The 24909-nt window shown below is 44.1% G+C and overlaps 1 protein-coding gene across 3 annotated transcripts in view; it reads right to left on the bottom strand.

The window, feature by feature from the left end:
* Nucleotides 1-24909, bottom strand: part of AAK1 (AP2 associated kinase 1) — a 125251-nt gene that overhangs the window by 39757 nt on the left and 60585 nt on the right. For all 3 annotated transcript variants that reach the window (XM_026657716.2, XM_024201253.3, XM_024201255.3), the window contains exons 6-13: nucleotides 19620-19741; nucleotides 17612-17693; nucleotides 13617-13749; nucleotides 11953-12056; nucleotides 9819-9898; nucleotides 7439-7593; nucleotides 6404-6669; nucleotides 3808-4032 (exon numbers count right to left, since the gene is read on the bottom strand). In XM_026657716.2, coding sequence (XP_026513501.1) covers nucleotides 3808-4032; nucleotides 6404-6669; nucleotides 7439-7593; nucleotides 9819-9898; nucleotides 11953-12056; nucleotides 13617-13749; nucleotides 17612-17693; nucleotides 19620-19741 — 1167 coding nt within the window. The remainder of the gene's footprint in view (nucleotides 1-3807; nucleotides 4033-6403; nucleotides 6670-7438; nucleotides 7594-9818; nucleotides 9899-11952; nucleotides 12057-13616; nucleotides 13750-17611; nucleotides 17694-19619; nucleotides 19742-24909) is intronic.

Below are 24909 nucleotides of genomic sequence, written 5' to 3'. Positions count from 1 at the left end.
ATAATAGCATGATCTGTCACCACTTGGTTTCTAAGTCAGCCTGCCAAGCATGACTTCACAATCCAGCTGTAGCTCAATCCCGATTTTAGAAGGGAAAAACTGGGGTGTGGAAAGAGATGGGAATCCATTTTATTTCCCAAGTTGGGGCATTTCTGTTTGGTCTCTGCTCCAGTACGCAGCAGCATCTTGGTCCATCTTCAACCAGGAAAGAGACATTTCCCTCTTTGTTCCTCCGGAACAAAACAAACAAACAAACAAAAAAAAGCACCCCCCCCCAGCATGGAGTTTGAATGCTGCAGGGTCACGTGCTCAGAGTGGCAGAGGAAGGCAATCAAGAGCAATCTTTTCCTTCACCTGCTTCATTTTAAGCCTAGTATCGTTCTCTGTAGGTCACAGTAAAACAGTGTGTTCAGGAAGGGACAGGTTGTACTGAAATCTCGGCAGAAACGTATATGGCTTGTAATGTCAAAAAAGTTATGCAACATGAAAAGGCCTTGGCAGGGCCAAGCCTGGCATTCTCTGCTGAGAGAGCCTGCTATGAAGAGATGTCGTCTCACTGCTCATTTTTTAAAGGAGACAATTAATACTTTTTCCTGGTTTCTGTAGGAATGGGAACTGCACTGCATGCGGCAGTTGTGATTCGCCTTTTTGCGGACGCGGGGGAATTTTCACGCTGGGTTGTTTTATTAAAGTTACGAAGATTTTCACGTAATTGAATTGTGTCAAAGGATCTCCAGGCACCTTCAGAAAGGCTCTTTAAGTCTCTGGAATTTTCTCCTATAAGGGGAGTGGAATCATTCATAGATTACAAAGCCAGAAGGGACCATTGTGATCATCTAGTCTGACCTCCTGTATAACATAGGCCAGAGAACGCCCCCAAAATAATTCCTAAAGCAGATTTAAAAAGAAATATATATCCAACTTCGATTTAAAAATTGCCAATAGTAGGGAATCTACCACATGTGACCCTGGATAAACTGTTCCAATGGTTAATTACTTACACTGTTAAAAATGTACGCTTTATTTCCAGCCTGAATGTGTCTAACTTCAACTCCCAGCCAGTGGATCGTGTTAGACCTTCCTCTGCTAGATAATGAATGGGCCTGATCCAAAGCCCATTCAAATTCAATTGTCAAACTCCCCATTGATTTTGGATCAGACCCACATGGGGGCAAAGAGCCAATACACCTTACCCAAGGTCACCTAGCAAATTCAGGAACACAAGATTTGTGACTATGTCCCCTATTCAATGCCCAGCTAAACATGAAAATTAAACTCATAGGTAACAGAGAAAAGTATGATACAGCCATAAGGGGTGGGGGGCGGAGAGAAACACTGCCCCAGCTTTTGGTCATATGAGTAATTCTGACAAAGTCCATTGGCCAAATAACCCTGGTGACATTCTATCAGCTTCACAGGGACTACACCAGAGAAGATCTGGGCCCAAGAAGAGTTACTTACTTATGAGGATAGCAGGATTTGGCCCTTAATTTGGAATCAAATATTCTCTAGTAGAACTGGTTTATATAATGCCACTTACTTTGTATGTGTAGAAGATATAGCACAGGAACTGAGTGCATCCTCTTTTCATGCACAAACAAAATTGAAGTGATGGCCCTCCACTCCCCAAGAGACAAGCAAGAATGAATAGGCTTGGGCAGCAATGAATGACAAAATGTAACTGCAGACACATTTTGGTAATGGGAGAATCACACTCTCTGGCACATCTCCCCTGTCTTTAATGAGTGGGCAGTCATCTGCTCTCACGTCTCACTGCAAGGAAAGTCCTATTTCCCATCAAGTAAAGAGCACTCATTTTGGATATATGTGCAAGGATGATTGGGAACATGGAGGAGTTTTTTTGTTTTTTGTACAATCTTTTGTAAAAATCTCCTTTTCAATATAGCCAGAAAACACAAAACATGCCCACCCCACCTACCAGAATCAAGGCAGAGTGGAAGGCTGCTCTTTTTGTACCTGCTTTTTCCAATCAAGGTTTCAAGAAAACTAGGGTCAAGAGTCTCAGAATTGAATCCTGATTTTGGGTGCTTCAGTTGGCAGATGCCCAAGTTCATGGCCCATGTTTACTAGATGATCACAATGGTGCCTTCCTGCCTTGGAATCTAGCAATCTACGATGCCTCAAAGTGGACTGATTTTCAGGGAGTGTTTAGCACCTACCCTCTGGGGAAAATGCAAAACACCCACACCCATGTCCCTAAAGCATCTGTTTGGGCACTCAATTCTAGTCACTTGACAATCTTTGCTTAGGAGACTAATGCTGGCACATGGAGTGGGCACTACCCACTGACCTTGGTCAGCCCACTCCAGGAGAGAACACATCAGTTTTATGCCATATGTTAGCATTACCTCTGCATAAACATGTCTAGATGACATCATAGGAAAAAAATGTTTGCCGGCTCCTAATGGGGCACATTGTTCAACCAGATTTTCAGAGCGAGGGGCTAGGAGTCAGGAATCCTGCACTCCGCTCCAGTCTTAGATAGTACCCCCACTGCTGTAGTATCGGTGTACCTCACAAAGTTGTAACGGCGGTATCCTCACACACTCCTGTGAAGCAGGCTGTGCTATTACCCCTACTGGACAGAGGGGGAACTGAGGCACAGAGAGACTAAGTGACTTGCCCAAGTCAGAGTGTCTGTGGCACAGCAAGGAATTGAACTCAGGTTTCCCCAAGTCCCAGGCTGGATTGTGAAGTCACGCTTGGCAGGCCATCTTTCCTCTCCTGACTTGCAGTATCCATCTCTGCTACAGTTCCACACCCCGCCCCCACATCAGTGAAATGCATGTGATGTCTATCTCATGCAGGGTTGAGCAGCTTTGCCATATGTATTCAGGGACACAATGCAGGTTAAGTATATTCTGTACAAGAGAGGAAAAGTTATTCTCCTCCCTTCTCTCACCTCAACCTACACTGCTCTGTTACAGAAGACCAAACTTCAATATACCTGAGGGGCAGTTTCCACAGAGAATCCAGCACCTACTGGTAGGAAAAAGCCCAAACAAAACCTGTCTCTTGGAAAGCACCTTAGAAGCAGCAAGACTGGCTCTGACAACTAGAGCTTGGTACCAAGTACTGGAACTCCACCAGAGAAGTCCTTTGGGGCCATCTGCCTGTCCCAAGTCAGGATAAAGGAGGAGGGTTGGGCGTGGGGCTAGCAACTCCACCCCGTAAAAAAAATCAACCTGCTACAGAAACGCCAACAATAGAGATAACAGACTTTTATCCTGGAAAAAGAAGGGTCTTCAACTCGAAGACGCATGACGCTGGGTGGTGAAAGTCATGAGGAAGCCACTAAGCCGATTACCCTTCTTGCAACCAGGAGGATTACCATCGGTACATGGAACGTGAGGACCATGTACAAGTCAAGAAAGATGGCGCAGGTCGCAGCAGAGATGAGGCGATGCGACCTTCAGGCTGATAGCATAAAAATGGGCTATACCTGGAACCAGCTAGAGCAAATGGCCCAGGATAAAGGACTCTGGAGATCTATGGTTGGCAGCCCATACCCCGACTGGGCTGACGGGCATGAATGAATGAATGACCAAGTACTGGAGTTGCAGGCCTCCTGAGAACGCCTTATCCCCTAGCCCCTCTGGGTTGAATCCTGGGGGACAAAAACAGGATCATGTCCCCCACACAACTAGCCAGGCAGGTTGCGAGTTTGGTTTGTGCCCAGGAAGTGCTTCGAGTTCCTCCAGTGAGCAGCACTTCTATTGCACTTCCATTCCTTCCCCTCCCCACCACTCCCTTCTCTGCAGCTTTCAAGGCCTTGCTGGTTCTTACCACTTGCTCCTGCGCAGGTGCTGGCTGGACTGCAGCCTGGGGCTGCGGCGGCACTGGAGCCTGTTGCTTTGGCTGAGCCACCACTACCGCTGTCTTCTGTTGCATGGCTGCCTGCTGAGCAATCAGCTGCTGCTGGTAATAGTTCTGCATCAGTTGCTGCTGCGCCGGCGCTCCCGGCTGGATCACTTGAAACTGCGACATGGCTGGCTGCTGCATCACTTGGAACTGCGGCACCGTAACAAAAATGGAGAGCCATGGCAATTGGGGAAATAAAAAACAAGCGGTGATGACTTCGAGGCCATCTGCAAAGGGCTACTGGAAAACTGGATTTGTGACCTAAAAATGTAGAAACATTTTCTATTCCTTCCCACCTTGATCAAATGTTAAAAAGGTCTCCTCTTTCCTCGTTTTACTGGGTATCTCCGTGGCGTGACCCTGAGTCAACACACTTACCTATTCAAGTTTAACAGAGGCTTCCTTTTACCACGTGTCAGTTAGGCATTGGGCTTATATTGGGTACGTCTACACAGCAAAGAAAAACCTGCAGCTGGCCTGTGCCAACCAACTCAGGCTCACAATGCTTGGACTTGAGGTTTTTAAGGTCAGCTTTGACAAAGCCCTAGCTGGGATGATTTAGTCAGGGATTGGTCCTGCTTTGAGCAGGGGGTTGGACTAGATAACCTCCTGAGGTCCCTTCCAACCCGGATATTCTATAATTCTATGACTTGGACCCACCTTCCAGGGTTCCAGAGCTCGGGCTCTAGCCTAGAAGTCTACATAGTACTGAAACAACCCTGCAGCCCAAGCCCTGCTAGCTTGACTTGGCTGGCACAGGCCAGCTGCAGGTGTCTAGTTGCTGAGTAGACATATCCAGCATAATCGTCCTCTCCCCTGCTTAGCAATCAGGCCCCGTCTTGAACGGGGAGTTTTGCACCTGCACTGGCTCCCATTGGACATTAACGTACGGTGTCTATAGCACACGTTATAGCTTGCACTGATAATTATAGCAACGTCGTCACAGTGCTGCCAGTTTCCCTTACCTAGACAAGCCCTCAGTCTCTTGCCATGTCTGAATTACTCAGGATCTCTGGTCACCATAGAGTTGACCAGGGAAAACCAGGTCTGAATTCCTAATGTTCAAAATCCCCTAGCATAAAGAAGGCCTGAAGGGTTGGTGTGTCACAGAGGGAGCACAAAATTGCCTTCCCCCTTTGCTGATCACTTTTAAGCAAAGGCTTCAGTATCCTGAAATCAATTAAGCTCTTCACAGCAGGGCCTGTCTCTCCTATGTTTGTATAACACCCAGCACAATAGGGCCCCACTCTCACAGTTGTCACTGTTCTGTTCTACCATAACATGAATTAACAACAAACAACAAAACCGTTTCAACTTCAACACATAGAAATTTCCCTCCGCTCTTACTCCGAGTCCCTTAGCATCTCCTCCTGCACACACTATTACTGGACTGATGCTCCTTGAGGCAACAGACGGGGACTACCAGGGCCAAATGACAAGAGTAAGAATAATTTCATACATACAGCTTGGCCAAAGGACAAGCCAACGGGACTATAACACTCCATAGGTATCCGCATAGATTGCAAGAAGCAGGCTTGAGGAGTCAATGGATGGGTGCTTTTCTCATGCTGGGTCGAATGATGGCAATTGGTCACCAAAACACCCCACTGTTCAGACAGTCCAATGCTATTTGTTCGGCAAATTATCGGTGAACTTTTTCTGGCTAGTTACGGAAGTGGGTGATTGGCTGAGAAAGATCTTCCATTGTTGTATGCAGTAATGTTATAGCCGTGTTGGTCCCAGGAAGTTAGAGAGACAAGGTGGGCGAGGTCATATCTTTTAGTGGACCAACCTCTGTTGGTGAGAGAGACATGCTTTCGAGCTTGCATGGTACTTAACACAGACCTGAAGAAGAGCTGTGTGTGGCTTGAAAGCTTGTCTCTCACCAACAGAAGTTGGTCCAACAAAAAGATATTATCTCATCTCTCTAGTTGGAAGAGAGAAACTTTCCCAAAATGGTGCAATCAATTGACCTCTGGTGAATGTTCTTTGACTGGCAAATCAGTGTGCAGCATTAGTAGTCGCCGTGCTATTGAAAAGTGACACGTAAGGCCAAGGCAAGGTCCTGCCACTGGAGGTCATGAAGGCCATCACAGTGCTTTTTTGGCTCAATTCCAACTTCTCTAATTCCAAGCAACCTACTTAAAATTCCCTGGGTAGGGCTGTGGCCTAGGAGTCAGAAGATCTAGGTTCTGTCCCCAGCTCTATCACTGCTGTGACACCCTGGGCAACTCACTTTGCCTCTCTGTTCCTCATCCTGCATCCCACCCTTTGCCTATTTACGCTGTGAACAATTCAGGGCTGTTCCCCGCTCAGTTACATGGCACAACCCAACAAGGCCCTGATAGCGCCTTGAGTCATCAGCTGCTAACAACAGAAGAGAGAATAAAGAAACCCCCTCGTTCCTCTCATGCTTTTCTGTGCCTCTGCTGAGAGTAGGTTGGAGACATCTGTACTTGCTACCTTGTGGCACCATGGCCTAGTACAGATGCCAGACGCACTGAGAAGCAGCCATACTTACCTGCTGAGCTTGCATCATCTGCTGTTGCTGCTGCAGTAGCTGCTGCTTCAGGAAGAGCTGCTGCTGATGCTGAGGTGTGGCCTGCGGCTGAGTAGAAGGGACTGGCGGCTGGGCTACTGGGGTCTGCTGAGGAGCAGGCGGCTGCTTGGGCTGGGGCTGAGGCTGAGGGGCAGGCTGTGGTTGAGTTTGCGGAGGTGGCGCTTTAGGCTGCTGAACACTTGCAGGAAGCGAGGGCTGGCCACCACCCAAAGCAGCAGGGCCTGCAACTAAGAGGGGAAAGACGACGTACACAGATCAGAGCATGCAAAGGTCCTGCTGCCCGGCAGAGCTCCAGCAGGGCCCAGGAACAATGCTTACACTCAGCCTCCCCTTAGAGAAAAGTCCTAAAGAGAGGCAGCATCTTATTGTTCTTCAGGAGCATCCTAGGGGATTTAATAGGAAATAGTATAGGAGGATTCCAAAAATCCATAGGTTCTCAGCTAGACTGTCCAGATTCTCAGAGCAGGTCAGACAGCACCAATGATTTTCACAGGAAATTTAGGGTTTTTGGAAGTTTCCTGTGAAAAATTCCATTTGATAAAAATGAAAAGAAAAGTTTCCAAAAACACTATTTGCGCAGCGCAAAAAAAAAAAAAGGTTTATATGTTACTATCAATTGTAAAACTTTACCAAAAGTATTTTCAAGTTTTCATTAAAACAAAAAACAAAAACATCAAATAAACTAGAAACTGTTGACCAGGATGAAAGATTTCTGCAAAAAGTTTTGGTGGCTAGAAAAACCAACCACCAACATTCTTCAAAACACTTTTTTTCCTCCATTGAAAAAGGTACCAGCTAGCTCTAATTCTTCTTAGACTAAACTTCCTTAGAAGCCTGTTTAATTTCCGTAAGACTATCGGTTCTCTCTGTACTCAGTTCTACAGGATTTTTGCCATAGGACTGAAGTGTTGGAATGAATTTATTAAGCAAATTCAAGGAGCTTCTGACCAGGCTCAGGTTCTGCTCTGTGGATTTTGTAAGGAGGCCCCGACCCACCTTGTGGCTGGATGGCTGCTTGGGCTGTGGGCCTCTTTCTAGGGGTGAGGGCTGGCTGAATAGGCAGAATTCCAGGGTTGGGTTGTGTCTGTCCTGCTTTAGGTCTCTGACGTGGAGCTATGGATGTTTCCATTGGAGGAATGGGATCAGTCAGCCTGAGTCGGAGGAAAAACAAAACATGAATAGAAGAAGATAAGCTACTTCCAATTAGCTGTTTGAATTAAAAAAATGTTTTACTGGGCTACTGAACACCATGGACAGTGATTCCCAAGGCAGGAAACTGCTACGGTTACATAGGTATGAGACATAAGGTAACCATAAATCAGAGCCATCTACATCAAAAGCCAGTTAGATTCCCATTAAATAAGGCTAAGGAACAAAGAACTAAATTTACCTGCAAAGTTCAGGCAAACCAACATTCTAGCCCAGTAATCGTATTTTTACAGAATAATCTTGTTATTACTTAATATTTATATAGTGCTTTTATCAGTAGATACCGAAGTGTTTTACCAAGATCAGAGAGTATCATTATTCCCATTTTAAAGGGGAGAGTAACTGAGGCCGACAGAGGAAGGGACTTGCACAAGGTCACCAAGCCAGGCAGTGGCAGAGAAGGGAACAGAATCTATACCTCCCGATTCCCAATCTGCTGCTTTACCTAGTTTGCAGAACTCCCTCCATGACAATGCAAACTGGGGAAGGGAGCACATGGCTTTGCTCCGACTGCTGCCAACAACGCTTAAGTAGCAAGTGAATAATCAAAGTGAAAGAGACACCGGAGCGAATATACATGAGTCATTCCTACGCAGGCTACTGCAAGTCATTTGGAAGTTGAAACAAATGCACTTGCAAAATTAATCCAGCATGTTCATTTTGCCTTCTCTTGTGATTATGGCTTTTCATCTTGCTGGACAGCTGGAACGTGTCAAAATTGCTTAATGCATTCAAATGTTTGACACAACATACTATTTAAATCTGGACTTTTTATAGATTTATGGAAGAGCAGATGAAGGGCATAATGAATTCGCTTTATGGCAGCTGGCCTCCTTCAGCGGAATGTATAGATTGGCATCTTAAAAAGTACTCTTACTGAGCTGTGTTGGCTTCAACCGAAGTATCAGGTACTTGTACTTTCCCCTTCATATTTACCATCCCATAATAATGCAAACCCGCAGGGCATTATTGTGCCCTGAGGCGCTCAAGACATCTTAATGCCTTTCAGTATTTTTGATCGCTGAGCTAGATAAGAAATTACTCTATTATTATTGAAGCTCGGGTATAAAAATAATACTAAGGGAAACTTCTGGGGCTAATTGCTGCTAGGTAGATTGCATCACAAGAGGTATGCTTTCAGTGTTTGATTGTTATCTACATAGGGCCTATGAATATACTAGACACTCTGCAGTAAATATAAAAGATGTACTCAGTGCCCTGAAGAGTTTACAGTCTGACCTGAGTCAGGACACAACAAGCGATGGAAGGATGGAAGATGGGTCCATCAATGGCTATTAGCCAGGATGGGCAGGGATGGTGTCCCTAGCCTCTGTTTGCCAGAAGCTGGGATTGGGTGACAGGGGATGGATCACTTGAGGATAACCTGTCTGTTCATTCCCTTTGGGGTACCTGGCATTGGCCATTGTCGGAAGACAGGATACTGGGCTTGATGGACCTTTGGTCTGATCCAGTATGTCCGTTCTTATGTTCTTAGCGAGGTTATTAGAACATCAAGGAGCAGAACGACAAGCATTACAGCAATATGCTCCCTATGTGGTGGATTCTCAATCCTTGGCAGACTCCAGACCTTCGCTGATTGTCATTCCAAGAGATATGTTCTAGCTCCAGCAGAAGCTTTGGGTGAAATGGTCAGGCCCATGTTTTGCAGGAGGTCAGACTAGATCATACTGGGTTCCTCCTGGACTTAAAACCTATGAAAGTTGATGTGGTTGCTCTGCAGGTTGAAACTCTGGGGGCCTAACCCAAAGGCCACTGAAGTAAACAGGAGTCTTTCTACTCATTTCAATAGGCTCTGGATAAGGCCCTTAATAGGGATGCTGCAGTACAGACTGATAAAGCTTTGGCATATGGACTTCAAGCTGCTACATTGAAACAGTGCCATTAGTTTACAAAAATCTAGCAACTGACTCAGACGCAGCATTGTGCGTACGGGGAAAGAACTCACTTTCATCTTACCATTTGCTGCCTTTCACTTTAATGAGCATTTTTATTTTAAATTACAAGTCCCAGGATCACAGTATAAACCTCAATCTATTTTCTACAGCGTGAGCCAAAAGATAACACTAGTGGTTTTTTAATGGAAACACGGTTCAAAATCTGAAAAGACACAGATGAAAAGAGAAGTGTGTTACACAGATGCTCTTACCTGGCTTTTGGCTGGCTCTTTTTTGCAGCTGCTTCACTAGCTTTCACTGGTTCTGGGAGCTTAGCAGGGATTGGAGAATTCTGAAAATCCAAAAACCATTGGGTTTACTACACACAAAAGTAGAAATCATGCAGGATTATAGATAAAGTTTGCAAAAAAGCCTCAGCAAAATCAATGGGATTTGGGATCCTAAGTCAGTCAAGTTGCATCATTTTTGAAAATGACAACTACCCCATCATTAATGGCTTAGGGAAATAAAGTATGGAAACCCTTCCAATGTTAAAAGTGACAGACAACCTTATAAATCAGGACCAAGTCAATTTCATAATGTCTGGTTGCCATTTGTGGAATTTGAACACAATAAATATACAAATAGAAGGTTGACATGACAAATGGGTATTTTAAAAGGTAACAAATATAGATAATGAATAAGATTTGTTAATATTTGTATGGAAAGTTCATGTACGTTAACTATGACAAAATAAAAAGTTGAAAATATGCCCCAAAACAAGAGAAATATAATCAGAAGCTGAATGGAAAAACCAGGAAGTCTCCAAACCATTATCTTTAGGCAACCGGATGAAAGTTGTGTACCACCCAAATATCCTTAATACAGTATAAAGCTCCTGTAAACCACAGTTTTGAATTGGATTCTAACAAGATATACTAAACATCAGATGACTATATTCAATTTACTGTACATTTTAAATGGAATTTGGCTAATCTCAGTTAACCAGACTATAATCACAAACCCAACTGCAGTAATGATTACATATGCTATGAAGAATTAGCCTGGAAATTCAGTTTCACAAGCGTGGTCTAGTTTTCCATGTACATATGCATCTCTACAGAAGTTCCCCATGACAGCCTCATACTGGTAACTTATTTACTACCATGTCCAGTTTATTTGCCAGGGCTGATTTTTATTTATTTATTTTAAACTATGGGGAGTGGGGAACCAAACCAAACCACAAAACAGCATATGCTTCTGTTAATTATAGGCCTGGGAACCCACTGATGCAATAGGCCAGTTGTCCTAATATTCAGGGTCTCCTCCATTTTTCACACAAACAAGTTGCACCACCAATTGTTTGTATAGTAGCCCTGCAAGATTTCTATCACTACTTATGTTCACATAGTCATTTAATGTTGCTTAAGTATCAGCTGAAAAAAGATGAAGGCCTAAATTTTCAAGAGGAACTACTGATTTTGGGGGGACTGTAACTTGAGCCCCCTTCAATGGGTCTGATTAATCACTTCTGAAAGTTTCAACCTAAAGGTGAGAGAGAGAGAATGAATGAATCGACTCTATACGGTGAACTTACCCACTTCCCTCACACCTGCAATGAACAGGCTTCCAATATCCACAGAACAAAACATGGGCAGCATCCCAACCCTTCCCCACCTCCCAATACCACAAGACATTAATGACTAGAGAGTCATTGCTGGTGTAGCGCAACACACAGAAACCTCCTCCGTACAACACTCTATTGTACTTTACTGCAACATGCTTGGAATCCCATGGGCTGCCCTCTTTCTGGGTTGCATCATTGCTACCTGCCTTTGCTCCTGTACCAAAACTGAAGTGCACATAAAAGAAAGGCACTCAAATGCATCCCCCGCCTTCTCTCCTTCCAAGAGACATGTTTTCACTGCCTCCTTTGATAACACTCAGACAGAGAGCGTTTGCTGATTTTTCTTGGGCCTGTAGAACCAAACCTCCAGAGATTTATCCTTCCTAGCCTCCCGCATTTTCACATCATTTAGAAGCTGTCAAATCTCATCACCCCTTCTGCTGCTGCTTTTAGACATGGTGATGGATGGATGGATGCCACCAGGAAAATAGCAAAATTACTTCCTTTCCTGCACTTTGCTAGTTATCTTCCCCAGAAAGCTTTTAATCTACCATCTACCTGTATTACTCACTAGGTAGGACGTGTCCTTTGTGCAATCACTGATTCCTAGTTGTCTCAGACAAGGAATCTGCCGTTCTTATACCCCAGAGCCACAAACTAAATTAAAGCAATGGGTTTCTCCAGCAGCCTAAATTAAATGGAGATAAGGAAGAATAGCGCAAAGAACCTTCAGATGGATTCCAGCCCCAACTCCACTGAAAGGGTCCCTGGGTACTCACCTGTACATTTGGGACAGGGCACTCCCTCTTTGTTAACTTGAATGCAAAGTAGGAGACCTGGTAAATATCAGGTCTCTTGTCGGGGTCTGGTTCAAGCATATACCCTAAAAAAAAAAAAAAAAAAAATTATCTGAAGACTTGGGTGCCGAATATTAGAAGATGCAGATTCATGGATAATCATGTAGCCAATGTCTGCCAGATTTGCACATGGTACATGAGCCACACCTTCCAGGTCAAGTTTGGATTGCAAGGCAGCAAATCTCTCACACCCCTCAAGAGACGGTGTACTTAATGTACTTATTCTGCTGCGATTGTATGTATTCTACACATATAGACCCGAGTACCAAATCTTGCACTGGACCTGCTGGGATTATACAGTGTATATGTCATGGCTCAGGATGTCCAAGAAGTCTTTAATTGCAATCCTGGAGCCCCACTGTCCGCCCATTAAAGTCAATAGCAAAGTTCTCCTTGACATCAGACGGAGCAGGAGCAGCTGCAGTTCCTTAATTAAAATACCAAGTCAGTTTACTTTCCTAAGCAAACCAAGGTAAGCATATTCATCTACCAATGGAACTTTTAAATGGTGCACCTACAGTAGAAGTTGGCAGACTTCTTGGTGTGTCCTTGGGCCAAGTTACTTCTCCTATCTATAAGTCAGTTCTCCAACTGTAAATCAGGGATATAGATACTTTCCCCTTCCCTTTATTTTGTCTATTTAGAGAGTAAGCTGTTTGGAGCAAGGACCAGCTGTTGCTATGTGTATGTACAGCACCTGGCACAGTGGAGCATTGATCTGGGATGATTTAGTTGGTGTTGGTCCTACTTTGAGCAGGGGGTTGGACTAGATGACCTCCTGAGGTCTCTTCCAACCCTAATATTCTAGGATCTCAGTTGAGGCTTCTAGTCCCTACAATAATGACAATAGAAAACTTTACATGTTTCTAATACTCTACCCATCTCTGCCTGAGAGTGTAGCTGAAGGACATCTGCATTGACTTGTCCCCTGCATAAACTGACTTCAAGCACTAACTTAGTTTTAATATCTGCTCAAACCAGGGCATATGGAACAGTGAAGAAGTATCAGCTTATTTTGAAAACATGTTGGAGTCTGCGTTACTCACACTCATAGCTGGCAAAACCAAATGCTCTACTGAAAGCAAGCAAGATATTCCAGCTTTGCTGAGAGTAATGCATTGTATCCTTAATTACACAGTCACTTGAGTCAGTGGGTTATTTATAATCGTTTTACTTCTGTTTCTCAGTTCACAGAAGATGAAATCTTATCACTAGTCTAGGTCACTGTGGCTCTTTTCAGCTTCTTATGCAAATAGACTTATTACTGGAGAAACATTTTTGCATAAACAGGCTTATTGTGCAAGTTTCTGAAGCAATCTTAAACCAAATGGTTGTCTATTTCCCTAGTTTTCCACATAGAGTTTCTATTTGGATGGACTGTGATAACCTACTATCATAACCATCTTTGGCACAGCCATCTTCTAAATGATTGTAAACTCATTTGCTTCATCCTTGCATGTGAACAGGTCTTTTTGAAAGAGGACACACTCCAGGTCCATAGCTCGAATAGTTGGGAATTATAAAAACAATAGAGCTTTATTTGTAACATGGAACCCAAACTCTGCTATTGAAACAGATATACTCACGTATGAGACAGTGCATGTCTTGGGAGTAGCGAGAGTTGTCCGGAATGGTGAAGTTTCCATCACAAATTGCCACCTGACTCTCCCCAAATGGTAAAGTAAAGTAACACAATTTGTACAGTAAACAACCAAGGGCCTAAAGAGAGGAAAAAACAGTAGGAAATATTTAGACAACAGTAAACACTACCACCATAGATTAAAGAGGAAGGATAGTCCAATGGTCAAAGCACTAGCCTGGGACTCAAGAGAACAGGGTTCAACTCCTTGCTCTGCCACATGTTTCCTGCATGCCCTTGATCAAGTCACTTAGCCTCTCTGTGTCAGAGTTCCCCCTCTGTAACATGGGGATAATAGCACTTCCCTACCTGACATGTGAGGATAAATACATTAAAACAACATGAGGTGATCAGATACTATGAAAATGGATGGCAAAGAAGTACCTAAGATAGACCACACACATTATTAGCCACAACACCCCCTCAGTCCGCATATCAATATCTATATGGAGGGGACTGAGATATGGCTACTTGGTCCCAACTTCAAATTAATCTAAATAGACTTCAGATGTGTTGGGCCGGGTAGGAGGCCAAAAAGTTGTAGGCGCTTCAATCATACAGACTCTTCACCCACATTTGCCATTGTCCCCCATGGTGAAGAGGGTTGTTCTGAGTAGAAAGAACAGTTTCACAGTACAGAGGTTCTCTTCTGGCTGAGGATTTTGTCTACAATGATTTCTCTGACCCAGAGCAATTTCTGTTGTCATAAATCAGCCTCATTAGGTCAAGGTCTAGTCACAGCTGCAAGCTACTTTTAAAATGCTCCACAGTCCCGAAGAGAGGTAGGTCTTATCTACCCTAGAAAGCTTTAAACACACCGGGATAAACAAGCTGGCAAAACCCTGTTAGGGCTCGTCTACACGTACATTTAGTTGGCAGCAACCTGGGGTGTGAATCTACACCACATTAGCCTGCCGCCCTCTAACTGTCCGTGTGGACTCTGATAGTTCGTTGATCTGCTTCGATCTAGTCCTCTTAGAAAATGAACTAAGTCAAAGCATATTAAACTTCTAATGCGCAGCAGCTGGGTCCACCTGGACAGTTAGTCTGTGACAGGCTAGCCAGGGATAGATTCATGCACAAGCTTGCCACGAACGGATGGTTTGTGCAGACAAGCCTATCGTGTAGATGCAGTTATATGAATACAAGAGTTCCCCGAAGCTATACCAGTATGAACTCTTTGATACTGGTATAATTGAGTCCATACTGGGAGTTGTACTGCTAGAATTGTACTGCTAAAATGTGACAGCCCTAACCAAAATAGTTCCACCTGAACTAAATCTGTGAGTAGACAAGGCCAAAGTAAATTTGTATTAGTTGAAAACAGAGAGTAGTAAGAGAAATACAAGGGAAAGGAGGTTAAACAAAGCAGGATGGTCTCAGGGAATTGCCAGACTATAATCAGACAAATGGTCCATTCAGTCCTGATCCCATTTTTGACAGAAGCCAGGACTAGCTGCTTCAAAAGATGCTAAAGTCACACAGAAGGGGCAATTTTGTAACAACAAAATCTGCACAGGGGAAAGTTTCTTCCTAACCCCAGAAGTTGTATGATTGGCTTTTGCGTATAAAGAATATGAAGGAAGGTATTGTAATGAAATTGTGTTCTTCTTTAACATTAATTCTGGATTTTTTTAAATGCAATCTGTGAAATAGCTACAGGGAATCCATGGAGTTTATGGCGCACAATTATTAATAATTATTATTATTATTACAGCAACACTTACAGGCTCCATTGTGCTAGGTACTGTACAAACAACATGACCACATCCACACTAGAAGCCCTTTATAAGTTTGGGAATACCAGTACAGTATACTCCCAACTATCCAAATAGTGGGGGGACATGGATTGTATTCGGGTAATTGGGAGTTCAGGCACTCGAGAGGGCAGGAGCCATTCAGCAGCAGGGTGGCCTCTTCTGTGGCTGGGGACTTGTTCTCCTTGCAGTCTTGGCCAGTGGTCTCTGCTCTGCCCAGTTTATTTGCTCCTGTGACAGAGGGGCTGCAGAAGGCTGGCTGCCACAAGGATGGCCTCCCCGAAAGCTGCAGGCTCATTGTCCTCCTTACAGTCCCGGCCTGGGGTCTGTTCTGAACCTCCGCATTATCCAAATCCCTTCCTCGTACACACACACACACACACACACACCACACACACACTTACTTCATGCATCTCCTGCTCAGGACAAGGAAGGGTTCAGAAAACGTGGAGGTTTGACAATATGGTTTGTTAAAAAGGAGTATACTGTACACTACACTGGCAAAGCACTCCTAGGACAGACGCAACTATATCAGTAATGCCATGCTTCATAGGACATGACCATTCCTCCCCGAGCCATACAAGTTATACCAGGAAAAGCCCAGTTTGGCCGGTATAACTATGCCTGCACTAGAGGCTTCTGGCAACCCAGCTTTTGTCAGGGATCACACCCCTGACAGAGCTATTCTGGCAGAGGTCTGAGGCATAGACCTGCCCCAAGAGCCAGACCTTGCCCCAGAAAGGATATGCTCGGAGGAGACAGGAAAGACAAAGGATGGTCAGGAAACATACACTGTGAAGGTCAATGACTGGGCCAGGGTCAAACAGCAGGTCAGTAGCGGAGCCAGGAATAGAACCCAGGGAGTAATTCTGCCCAAGAGGGTGGTAGGGTGGCATTAAGTTTTGTGCCCTCCTGCTTTTGAGCTACTGAAGGGGGCCATCTTAGGCTGCCTCTGGCTGGCAAAGCCACCCGAGACCCCCGCAGGCCTGGGGCTTGCAGGGGGCTGCCTTGCACAGAGCCTGCATTGGAAAAATTTTCCCCAGATTGGCTCCCTTTTATGCTGCCACAGCCGTGCAATTTCCAGTCAACTCCCAGTCCAGTACCCTATCCACTAGGTCACACTGCCTCCCAAGCCAGAGGCTCCTCACAACACACAGGCCCCAGCCCTATAGGGGCTCCCATTGAACATAGCAAAATGAAAAGCTCAATAGGACTAGGTGTGCGCGCAGGGTTTTGCGGGACGGAACTCGTAGCAAGGAAAATGGCCTCTTGCACAGCAGAATGTACTGTGCTCAGTTTTTCTTCCTCTCGTATACATTGAGCTGTATACGTAGACCAGTTGTTTAGGCTACAGTTCAACTCTTGTACATCGGTTACTGTCTGACGGTTACCTAACTCAGAACTTTACAAAGCAGTTAGCTACACCCAAGTGTAACCTTTAAACTAAGCCATTCCATTCCTTCTACTCATTACTTCTGTCTCTGGTGTGTCCGCATAATAGTGGTTCTGCAGGAGTTTCTTCTCTTTTTTCACTCTCTTTCTGATGTGAAGATAAGCCGCCTGTATTTTATTAGGTTCTAAGGGTACACATTGCTCAACAGTCACATTTCACTTTCAATAGGACAGCAAGTCAAACAGGTTTAGAAGTCATCGCTAGAAACAGAGCGCTGAAAAACCTCAATGAGGAAAAATCTGGTTTTCCTACAAACCGAAAACTCTGGCCAGGTTTGGGAATCCAGGGCCGAGTTATTGTCTCGGGTAGGAACCCATGTCAGACTTTTTTTTTTTTTTAAATACAGTATAGCTTTGATTTTATGTGGTCAAGACCCAAAACCAGGTGCAGCTTTGGATCTGTTCCAGTCTGGGGATTTATCTGAACCCAAACCAAAAAAATGCTAGGTTGCGCACTCCTGGGAAGTGTTATTGGATTTGCACTTACGTGTGCAAACTGCAACCAATCAATTTTATACAGCTCTGAATTAAAGCATCATAAGAGGGAGTAGAACAGAGATGCAATCATGTTTCATGAACTGGCCACCATCATTTGAAATAACTCAACACAAAGATCAAATGGAGGCTCTCTCTATGCAGAACTAACTAGTTAACTAAAGTTCCAAGTAATCCAAGTTTTTTTATTCAAGGCTGCAAGTCAGTTATGTGAATTTTGAGTGGGTTTCATACATACCCATATATCTGCTTTTGTAGTAATAAGTTTGCCACTATACAGGTTGACCATTTCTGGTGCTCTATAGGATAATGTGGTGTACCTACAAGAGAAAGCTTTGTTAGTTAATGGAAGTCACAGGGTAGTGAGTTGGGGACTGAAATTCATTCATTTTAATTACACAGGATTCCCTTCCACACGCCCCAACAATTCAAATTTCACTTTTCTATAACAGAAATGCGCTAGGTGCTGAAGTTCTAAACCAGCAAAAGGATTTCTAGTGCATTTTATAGGTTGAAGTATGATAGAATGAAGCTGGTTATAAAAAAAAAAGTTAACTCCCACAAACTTTCCAGGGAAACGAGGGATATTGCAAGATCCTTTTAACACCCAAGAGTTTGCTCACAAAAAGTCCAATCCTCTTACAAATCATAGCTAGTAACATACAAAAATTCAGAATGTTAACTTGCTATTCCACATAGGTCGTTAGCTGCATGTCCCTTGCACTGTCCTCATTCCCGGGGCTTTGGACAAAATACAGTCATTATAACTGAAAGTGTGGCTTCTAATAAATAGGCTTCCATGCTGGGAGTTCTGCTCAGAGGTATTGTGAACAGGAGGAAAATTACTTTATAAAAAACAAATGGTAATTGAAAACTGCACCAGTTGTAACTAAAGTACTGGCAAGAGTCAGACACAGTCTAAAAGATCTCTAATAATGAGGTTTTGTATGAGGGTGGATACCTTGATTTAAGGATGCTGTGGTCTTGTGTGCTATTTACCTTGATTATGGAAGGGTGTGGCACAGGGCCGGCTTCTTTTGCCAGCTTAGCAATAAGTGTGCAAAACAGGCTTGGACTGCATTGCAAGACTAGGAGCACTATAAAATCGAAGTCAAACAGCTGTACATGTGAGATGCAGGAAGGACTCACTTTTCATAGGGTTTAGTTATTTTCATGCAATTCCTAGCATGTGATTTTATAGTCAGGGAGTGTTAGAGTAATCGAAGAGTTTTCAATAGAGATTTTAAGCTATATGAGACCCCAGGTCTCCCATTCTCTGTCCCTTCCTTTCCCCCATATATCTTCCCCCCGACCATCACCTCCCTGACTCAGGACCTGCTACAGGATCACCCAACTTTTCTCCCCTTTTAACAGCTTCCTCAGGACCCCACTTTGCAGCCACCACCTGTCAAACCTCAGATGAACACTTTCAGAGCCCCATGCTGCGTTTTTTAAGGCAACCATAAGAGTCACTGCTGAGTAATCTATGGTGGGTCAGGGATTATTTTGTCATATTCATTGCCTCGCAGTGCAGGCAACCCCAGGAGCGAGGAACTGAGACATACTGACCCCCATAATGTAGACCACTGAGCTGGTCAGTATCTGTCAATTCAAGGGTTCTATTAGTCTTAAAGCAATTTCCTGGCTTTCTGGAGTAATTTGTTTCCTCACCCGCAAAGCATCCAAACTACCATGCTTAGACCTATGCACAGGTTAGCATTATCATCACCACCACAGCAGGGCTAGGATCAGGGCCCTATGGGGCTAGGTGCTGCATAAATTCAGAACAAAAAGACAGGCCCTATCCCAAATATCTTAAGCATAGACTGTAAGCTAAGAGACAAACAGATGGATACAAATAAACCATCGGGGAAACAATGAGACAATATTGGTTACCATGTTAGACAGCGGCCTCAGCATACCAGCAGCCTAACGGTTGTCATGTTTTTTGGTAGGTATCGTGACAAAGGAGAGTTTTAAGGAGAGCTCAGAGGGAGACTCATGAGGTAGCTTTGTGGAGGTTTAGAAGCGTGAGGGGCAGCATGGGAGAAAGTGCAAAGGAGTTTGTTTGAAACTTTAGCAGGTGGGCGACGGAGGCTGGCATCATGGACCAGTCAGAAGGGGCAGTCAACATCTTGGTTGCAAATGAAAGATGACAGAGAATGGGAGACCTGGGGCTCATGTACTAACATTAACAGCTATGGGGAAAAAGAAAGAAAGAAAGAGAAAGAGAGAGAGGCACTTACTTCTTGATCTCCTCTTCTACTGCATTCACTCCTTCCGTTTGAGGGTTCTGGAATTTGTTGGTGGCACTTCCGAAATCACACAGGACATAATGGCCGCGATCATGTAGCAGGATATTTTCAACCTAGAAGCATTGCACACAAAACACATCCATTTCTTTGCATTAAATAAGAGGTCTCCTCATTTTCTATAGCCACAGCAAGAGGAATATTTTTATTTATTTATTTTTAAGATTCTACAGCACATGTACTAGGTAAGTTTGAAATAGAAACATTCTTATAATAAAGAGGGGAAGAATAGCCATATAAACCAGCAAGACCCATGCACACCTTGGGGGGGGGGGGGGGGAAATCACATGGAAGACCATGTTCTAGCAGCAACCCTTCCCCTACATGCCCCTTTTCATTCCCCTCAACCCCACAAACAGATTGTATTGTCTCCATTAAGATTGTCAATTCTTCAGGACAGTGACTGTCTTAGTTGTCTAAAGTGTCTAAATATATTTTAATTGCTATGACCTACATTTTCAATAGTGAATTTTAATTTGGTGTGCTCAGCAAGAGATGCTTAAGACGGGCCTGATTTTCAGGAGATGCTGAGCACCTGCTGTCCATGGGGAAAGAAAAATAAAATCAGGACCCTTTAAAGGTGCCTCAAGTTGTGCGCCCACAAATAACTAGTCATTTTAAAAAAATCCTTGCTTATACAAGTATCAGAGGGGTAGCCGAGTTAGTCTGCATCCACAAAAACAACGAGGAGTCCAGTGGCACCTTAAATTTGATTTGTCTGTTAGTCTTTAAGGTGCCACTGGACTCCTCGTTGTTTTTGTTTATACAATTTCTGCATAGAAAATGTAGGGTACCAAGTATGCAATGGTTATAGCTAAAGAAATAAGATCTGAGCACACAACATATATACCTTAGATCTACTATCAGAGTGTATCAACCAATGACCAACACGGACTCCAGCCCTCTCGAGCAATGTCTTCCCCACAAAATAGCTTGCAGAACTAGGCCCATTAGATTAAGCCCAGTTCCTCTCTCGACCACTGGCTACATTGATCACAGGATTGTCACTGAATTTTATCCAGCTTGATTTTCATGCAGGCTGTCAAAAGGCTTAGCACTTACAAGTGTTATTTGATAGGCCAAAGCTATACAACTGGATACTGAAACATCTATGATGGGCACAGGGTTTGTCTCCGGCTACTCCCAATATTTAAACATTGCCAAAACACTAGGATTATCCAGGTATTGTTTCAAACCAGTAGAACCTTTGCCTTCCCTCACACTTAGGCCTTTCAACACAGATGGAAACAGAGAGAAAGAGAGAGAGAGAGAAGGAAGGATAGGCCAGGGTTTGGACACTAACCTAGGTTCAGGAGACGTCTGTTCAATTCTCCACTCCGTCACAGACTCTGCGAGACACCTTGGGAAAGTCACTTGGCTTCTCTATGCCTCAGTACCCCATCTGTACCAATGGGGAGAGTAGCACTGCAGCACCTCACAGGGCTGTTGTGAGGATAAATAAAGCCCTGAGAGGCGCTCAGATACCTTGGGACTGCAGGACATATGGCTACATAAGATATATTGCTTTAGACGTCCAATGCCATTGTACAAATATTAGCTAATAAAACGGTTTTAAAAAGCGACTTCCCTTCAAAGATGATCCAAAAAATGGGGCATTTTAAGCAACAGAAGAAAATAAAGCCTACAACAATTGCGGCTAGGAAAGAAAAAATTGCTGGCTTGCTTAATCCATCCTCGTAACACCCCTCCCCCTCCACTGACATCCATCTGCTTTGAATAATGCACTGTACACAGCTGTTCTACCTAACAGAGCTACAGCAACAGAGATATTCCTTATTCCAGGCAAATACCCTGTAAACATTTCCTTGAAAGCCCCTCCACTTTAGCTTGCTGAGAATTCCTACACTGTTGTGCACGGAAGCATCTAGCAAGGTTTATTATGGTGGCATCGGGCTCTTAACATGCAGGTTTCTTCCGACACCCTTTCAATAAACTTCCAAAGAAAATAAAGTGATTCTGATGAGAAATGAATGACTGTTGCTGACTGGTGGGCCAACATAATGGATGGTCTGTTTCAAACCCAGGCAGGAGGCGCTTTCGTTAAGATCAACTCATCAACTCTCTCAACAACCAGGACCAGATTATTACAGACGCTGAGCACTGAACTCTAGATGAAGTCAGTGGGAACTCAACGGTTCTACAGTCGGACATTTACAGTCCAAAACCGAGACAGATGCGGGAAAGCTGTGGGTTGCTTTGGCTTCATTAGCCAAAGAACATAGCCTTTAACTTTGGATTCAGAGGCAGCTACTGCTCCCTGCTAACACAGCAAGAGAAAAGGTAATGGGGGGAGGGTGGAGGAAGTGGGATAGATCAGTATTTTCTTTAATTGACAAGTAATAGGCACCTATCACCCACATCTCTAAAGAAAGCCATAGCTTCAGACCTTGCATGTTGCACTTAATATGGCCTAAAATTTTCAAATCTAACTAAGTGATTTGGGGTGCTTTAATTTTTGGGTACTTGACTGAGACACCTTGAAAGGGGCTGATTTTCAGAGCATGGGTGCTCAATGCTTTCTGAACAACAGGGCCCTTTAAGGTGTCTCAAGCTAGGCATTCAGATATTAACACCCGCCCCCCCAAATCAATATGTACAGTTTAACTGTAGTATTTTATAGCAAAAAAACTGCACACCACCATAGCCTGTGGTGTGCAGTTTTTTTGCTATAAAATACTACATTAGGAATTTGGCATACTATCACCACGGCCAAGATCATGCTTAATTATAGTAAAGTTTCAACAAATATACATCACTAGGCTGAACACAGAAGCCATGAAAAAAAAAAAAAAAAACAATCCTGAGAGATGTTTATAGGTGGTGAGCTGGTGAAGCGGGGAGAATAAATCAGATGCACTGTTGTCCAACAGAGACTCAGACTGCCTAGTCACACTGCATCGGAAGTATGACATTCAGAGGATTAGTGTTACCAAAAAAAAAAAAAAAAACGCAGAAATCCATAACATTAGTATGCCAGCAAACAGATTCTGACTATTCCATAGCTCAGTAAGGCCAAAAGAGCCTGTGTTTAGATCATCATCTGTATTGATCAGAGCGGTGTTTTACAATCACCTGCTGCATCTCTGCTACAACAGAAACAAGCAGTGCCTCTGTCAATCCAGCCTCCTTTGCAAGTCTGGAGTTTGGACTGGGTTTGGACTAAACAGAAGTATTGTTTGAAAGAGCATGCGGCTTCTCATTAAAGGGAGCTTGGAGCTGACCTGTGCTTTAGAACATGAGAGTCACATTGAGCTAAAGAAGAAAGGGAGGCTGAATATTGACAAGCTATACAAACAATTGCCTGTGCAGGAACTATGTAAAGCAGGGGTTCTCCACCTCTCTCTTTCTAAGCCCCCCCACCAACATACTATAAAAACCTCCACGGCTCACCTGTGCCCCAATAACAGCTTTTCTGAGTATAAAATCTAGGGTCGGTGTTAATGGGTAGCAAGCAGGGCAATTGCCTGTGACCCCATGCCACAGGGGCCCCCACAAAGCTACATTGCTCAGGCTTCGGCGTCAGCCCTGGATGGTGGGGCTCAGGGCCCTGGGCTTCAGCCCTATGCAGTGGGGCTTCGGCTTTCTACCTTGGGCCCCCGCAAAGCTAATGCCCGCCCTGCTTATCAGCCCCCCCCAAATCTGCCCCCCGCCCCCCCCCCCCCCAGCGAGGCTCCAGATCCCTGGGTGAGAACCACGCTCAAGTTCTCACGGGGGGGGGGGGTCTGTCTTCTCTTACACTTCGGCAAGACTGGTACAACTTGTCGTGCCAATGAAGTCTCATTGTATTGAGCCAGAATTGTGACCACAATATGGAGTCTTTAAGAGTAAATAAATACATACATAGTACCTCGCTCGTCATCTTTAGATCTCAAAGCACTTTATGAAGGAGGTCAGTATCATTATCCGGGGTGCTGGAACAATTTGTATAGTGGGGTGTTGAGAGTCACTGAACCAAACTGTAAATGTATATGATGGAAACTACTTCAAGCCAGGGGGTGCGGCAGCATCCTTAGTTCTAGCACCTATGTCATTATCCCCATTTTACAGATGGGGAACTTTTAAAGTTTTATATTCGGCCACATTCAGACCCCTTACCATGCTGCAATCAATGAGACTACCTTGAGAAGGATAGTGCTAAATCAGTAGCATCGGAATCTGGTACACAGCATCAAATGTGAATAAAATATGAGCATCATCGTGAAGTATCATGAACTACCAAAAACAAATTAAATACCTTGGAGAGGCAGGCACCCTAAAGCCTTGCACAACACAATGGTTGACATTAACCAAAACTTCATGAGATGAATAAATATAAAGATCAGAAGGAACAATTTGATTGTATTTGTGGATTGATCCTGCTTTAAGTTTATTCCTCTTCCTCTTTTCTTAAATGAGGCTTCCTCCCACCCCCCCCCCCCCCTCTTTTTCATTATATTATATTATATATATCCCATCCCCCAAGTGCTTTTACTGACTATTGTATTATCTGCACTGCAGTAACACCTAGGGACCCCAATCATGGACCAGGGTCCCACTGTGTTAGGTGCTGCACAAAACAGAACATAACAGATGGTCCCTGTGCCAAAGAGCTCAGAATCTAAGGGCTTGTCTTCACTACCCGCCTGGATCGGCGGGTAGAAATCGATCTCTCGGGGATCGAATTATCGCGACTCATCAGGATGTGACAAATCGATCCCCGAATCGATGCGCGTACTCCACCAGCCCAGGTAGGAGTAAGCGCCGTCGACAGGGGAGCCGTGGCGGTCGATTTGCCGCCGTCCTCACAGCGGGGTAAGTCGGATCAGATATGTCGAATTCAGCTACGCTATTCGCGTAGCTGAATTTGCGTATCTTAAATCGATCCCCCCCCCCCCCCCCAGTGTAGACCTAGCCTAAGTGTTGTACCACAATGTACCTTTCACAGCTTTAGGACTGTATTTACTGCAACTGTGTACTTAGACATTTTTACAGGCTCATTGTTCTTAACTAAAAAGACAATTTTTTTTTTTTTTAATTGAAAAACCCCAAAGACTGTGGTGACACTGTGGATGTGCAGCAGCCGCAGTGGAGGTATCTTTTTCTAGGCTGAAGCCTACATTTTCCTGCATTATTTCAATACCTACACAATTTAGATTTCTCAAAAAGCGTATTGTTCTGCAAGCACTTTGAGGCAGGGACTGTGTTTTTGTTACATGTATGTATT

The sequence above is a fragment of the Terrapene carolina genome, unplaced genomic scaffold (genome assembly GCF_002925995.2).
Source record: "Terrapene carolina triunguis isolate 2854851 unplaced genomic scaffold, T_m_triunguis-2.0 Scaffold53, whole genome shotgun sequence".
Taxonomy (NCBI): domain Eukaryota; kingdom Metazoa; phylum Chordata; order Testudines; family Emydidae; genus Terrapene; species Terrapene triunguis.
This window is presented reverse-complemented; position numbering and strand designations above follow the sequence as displayed.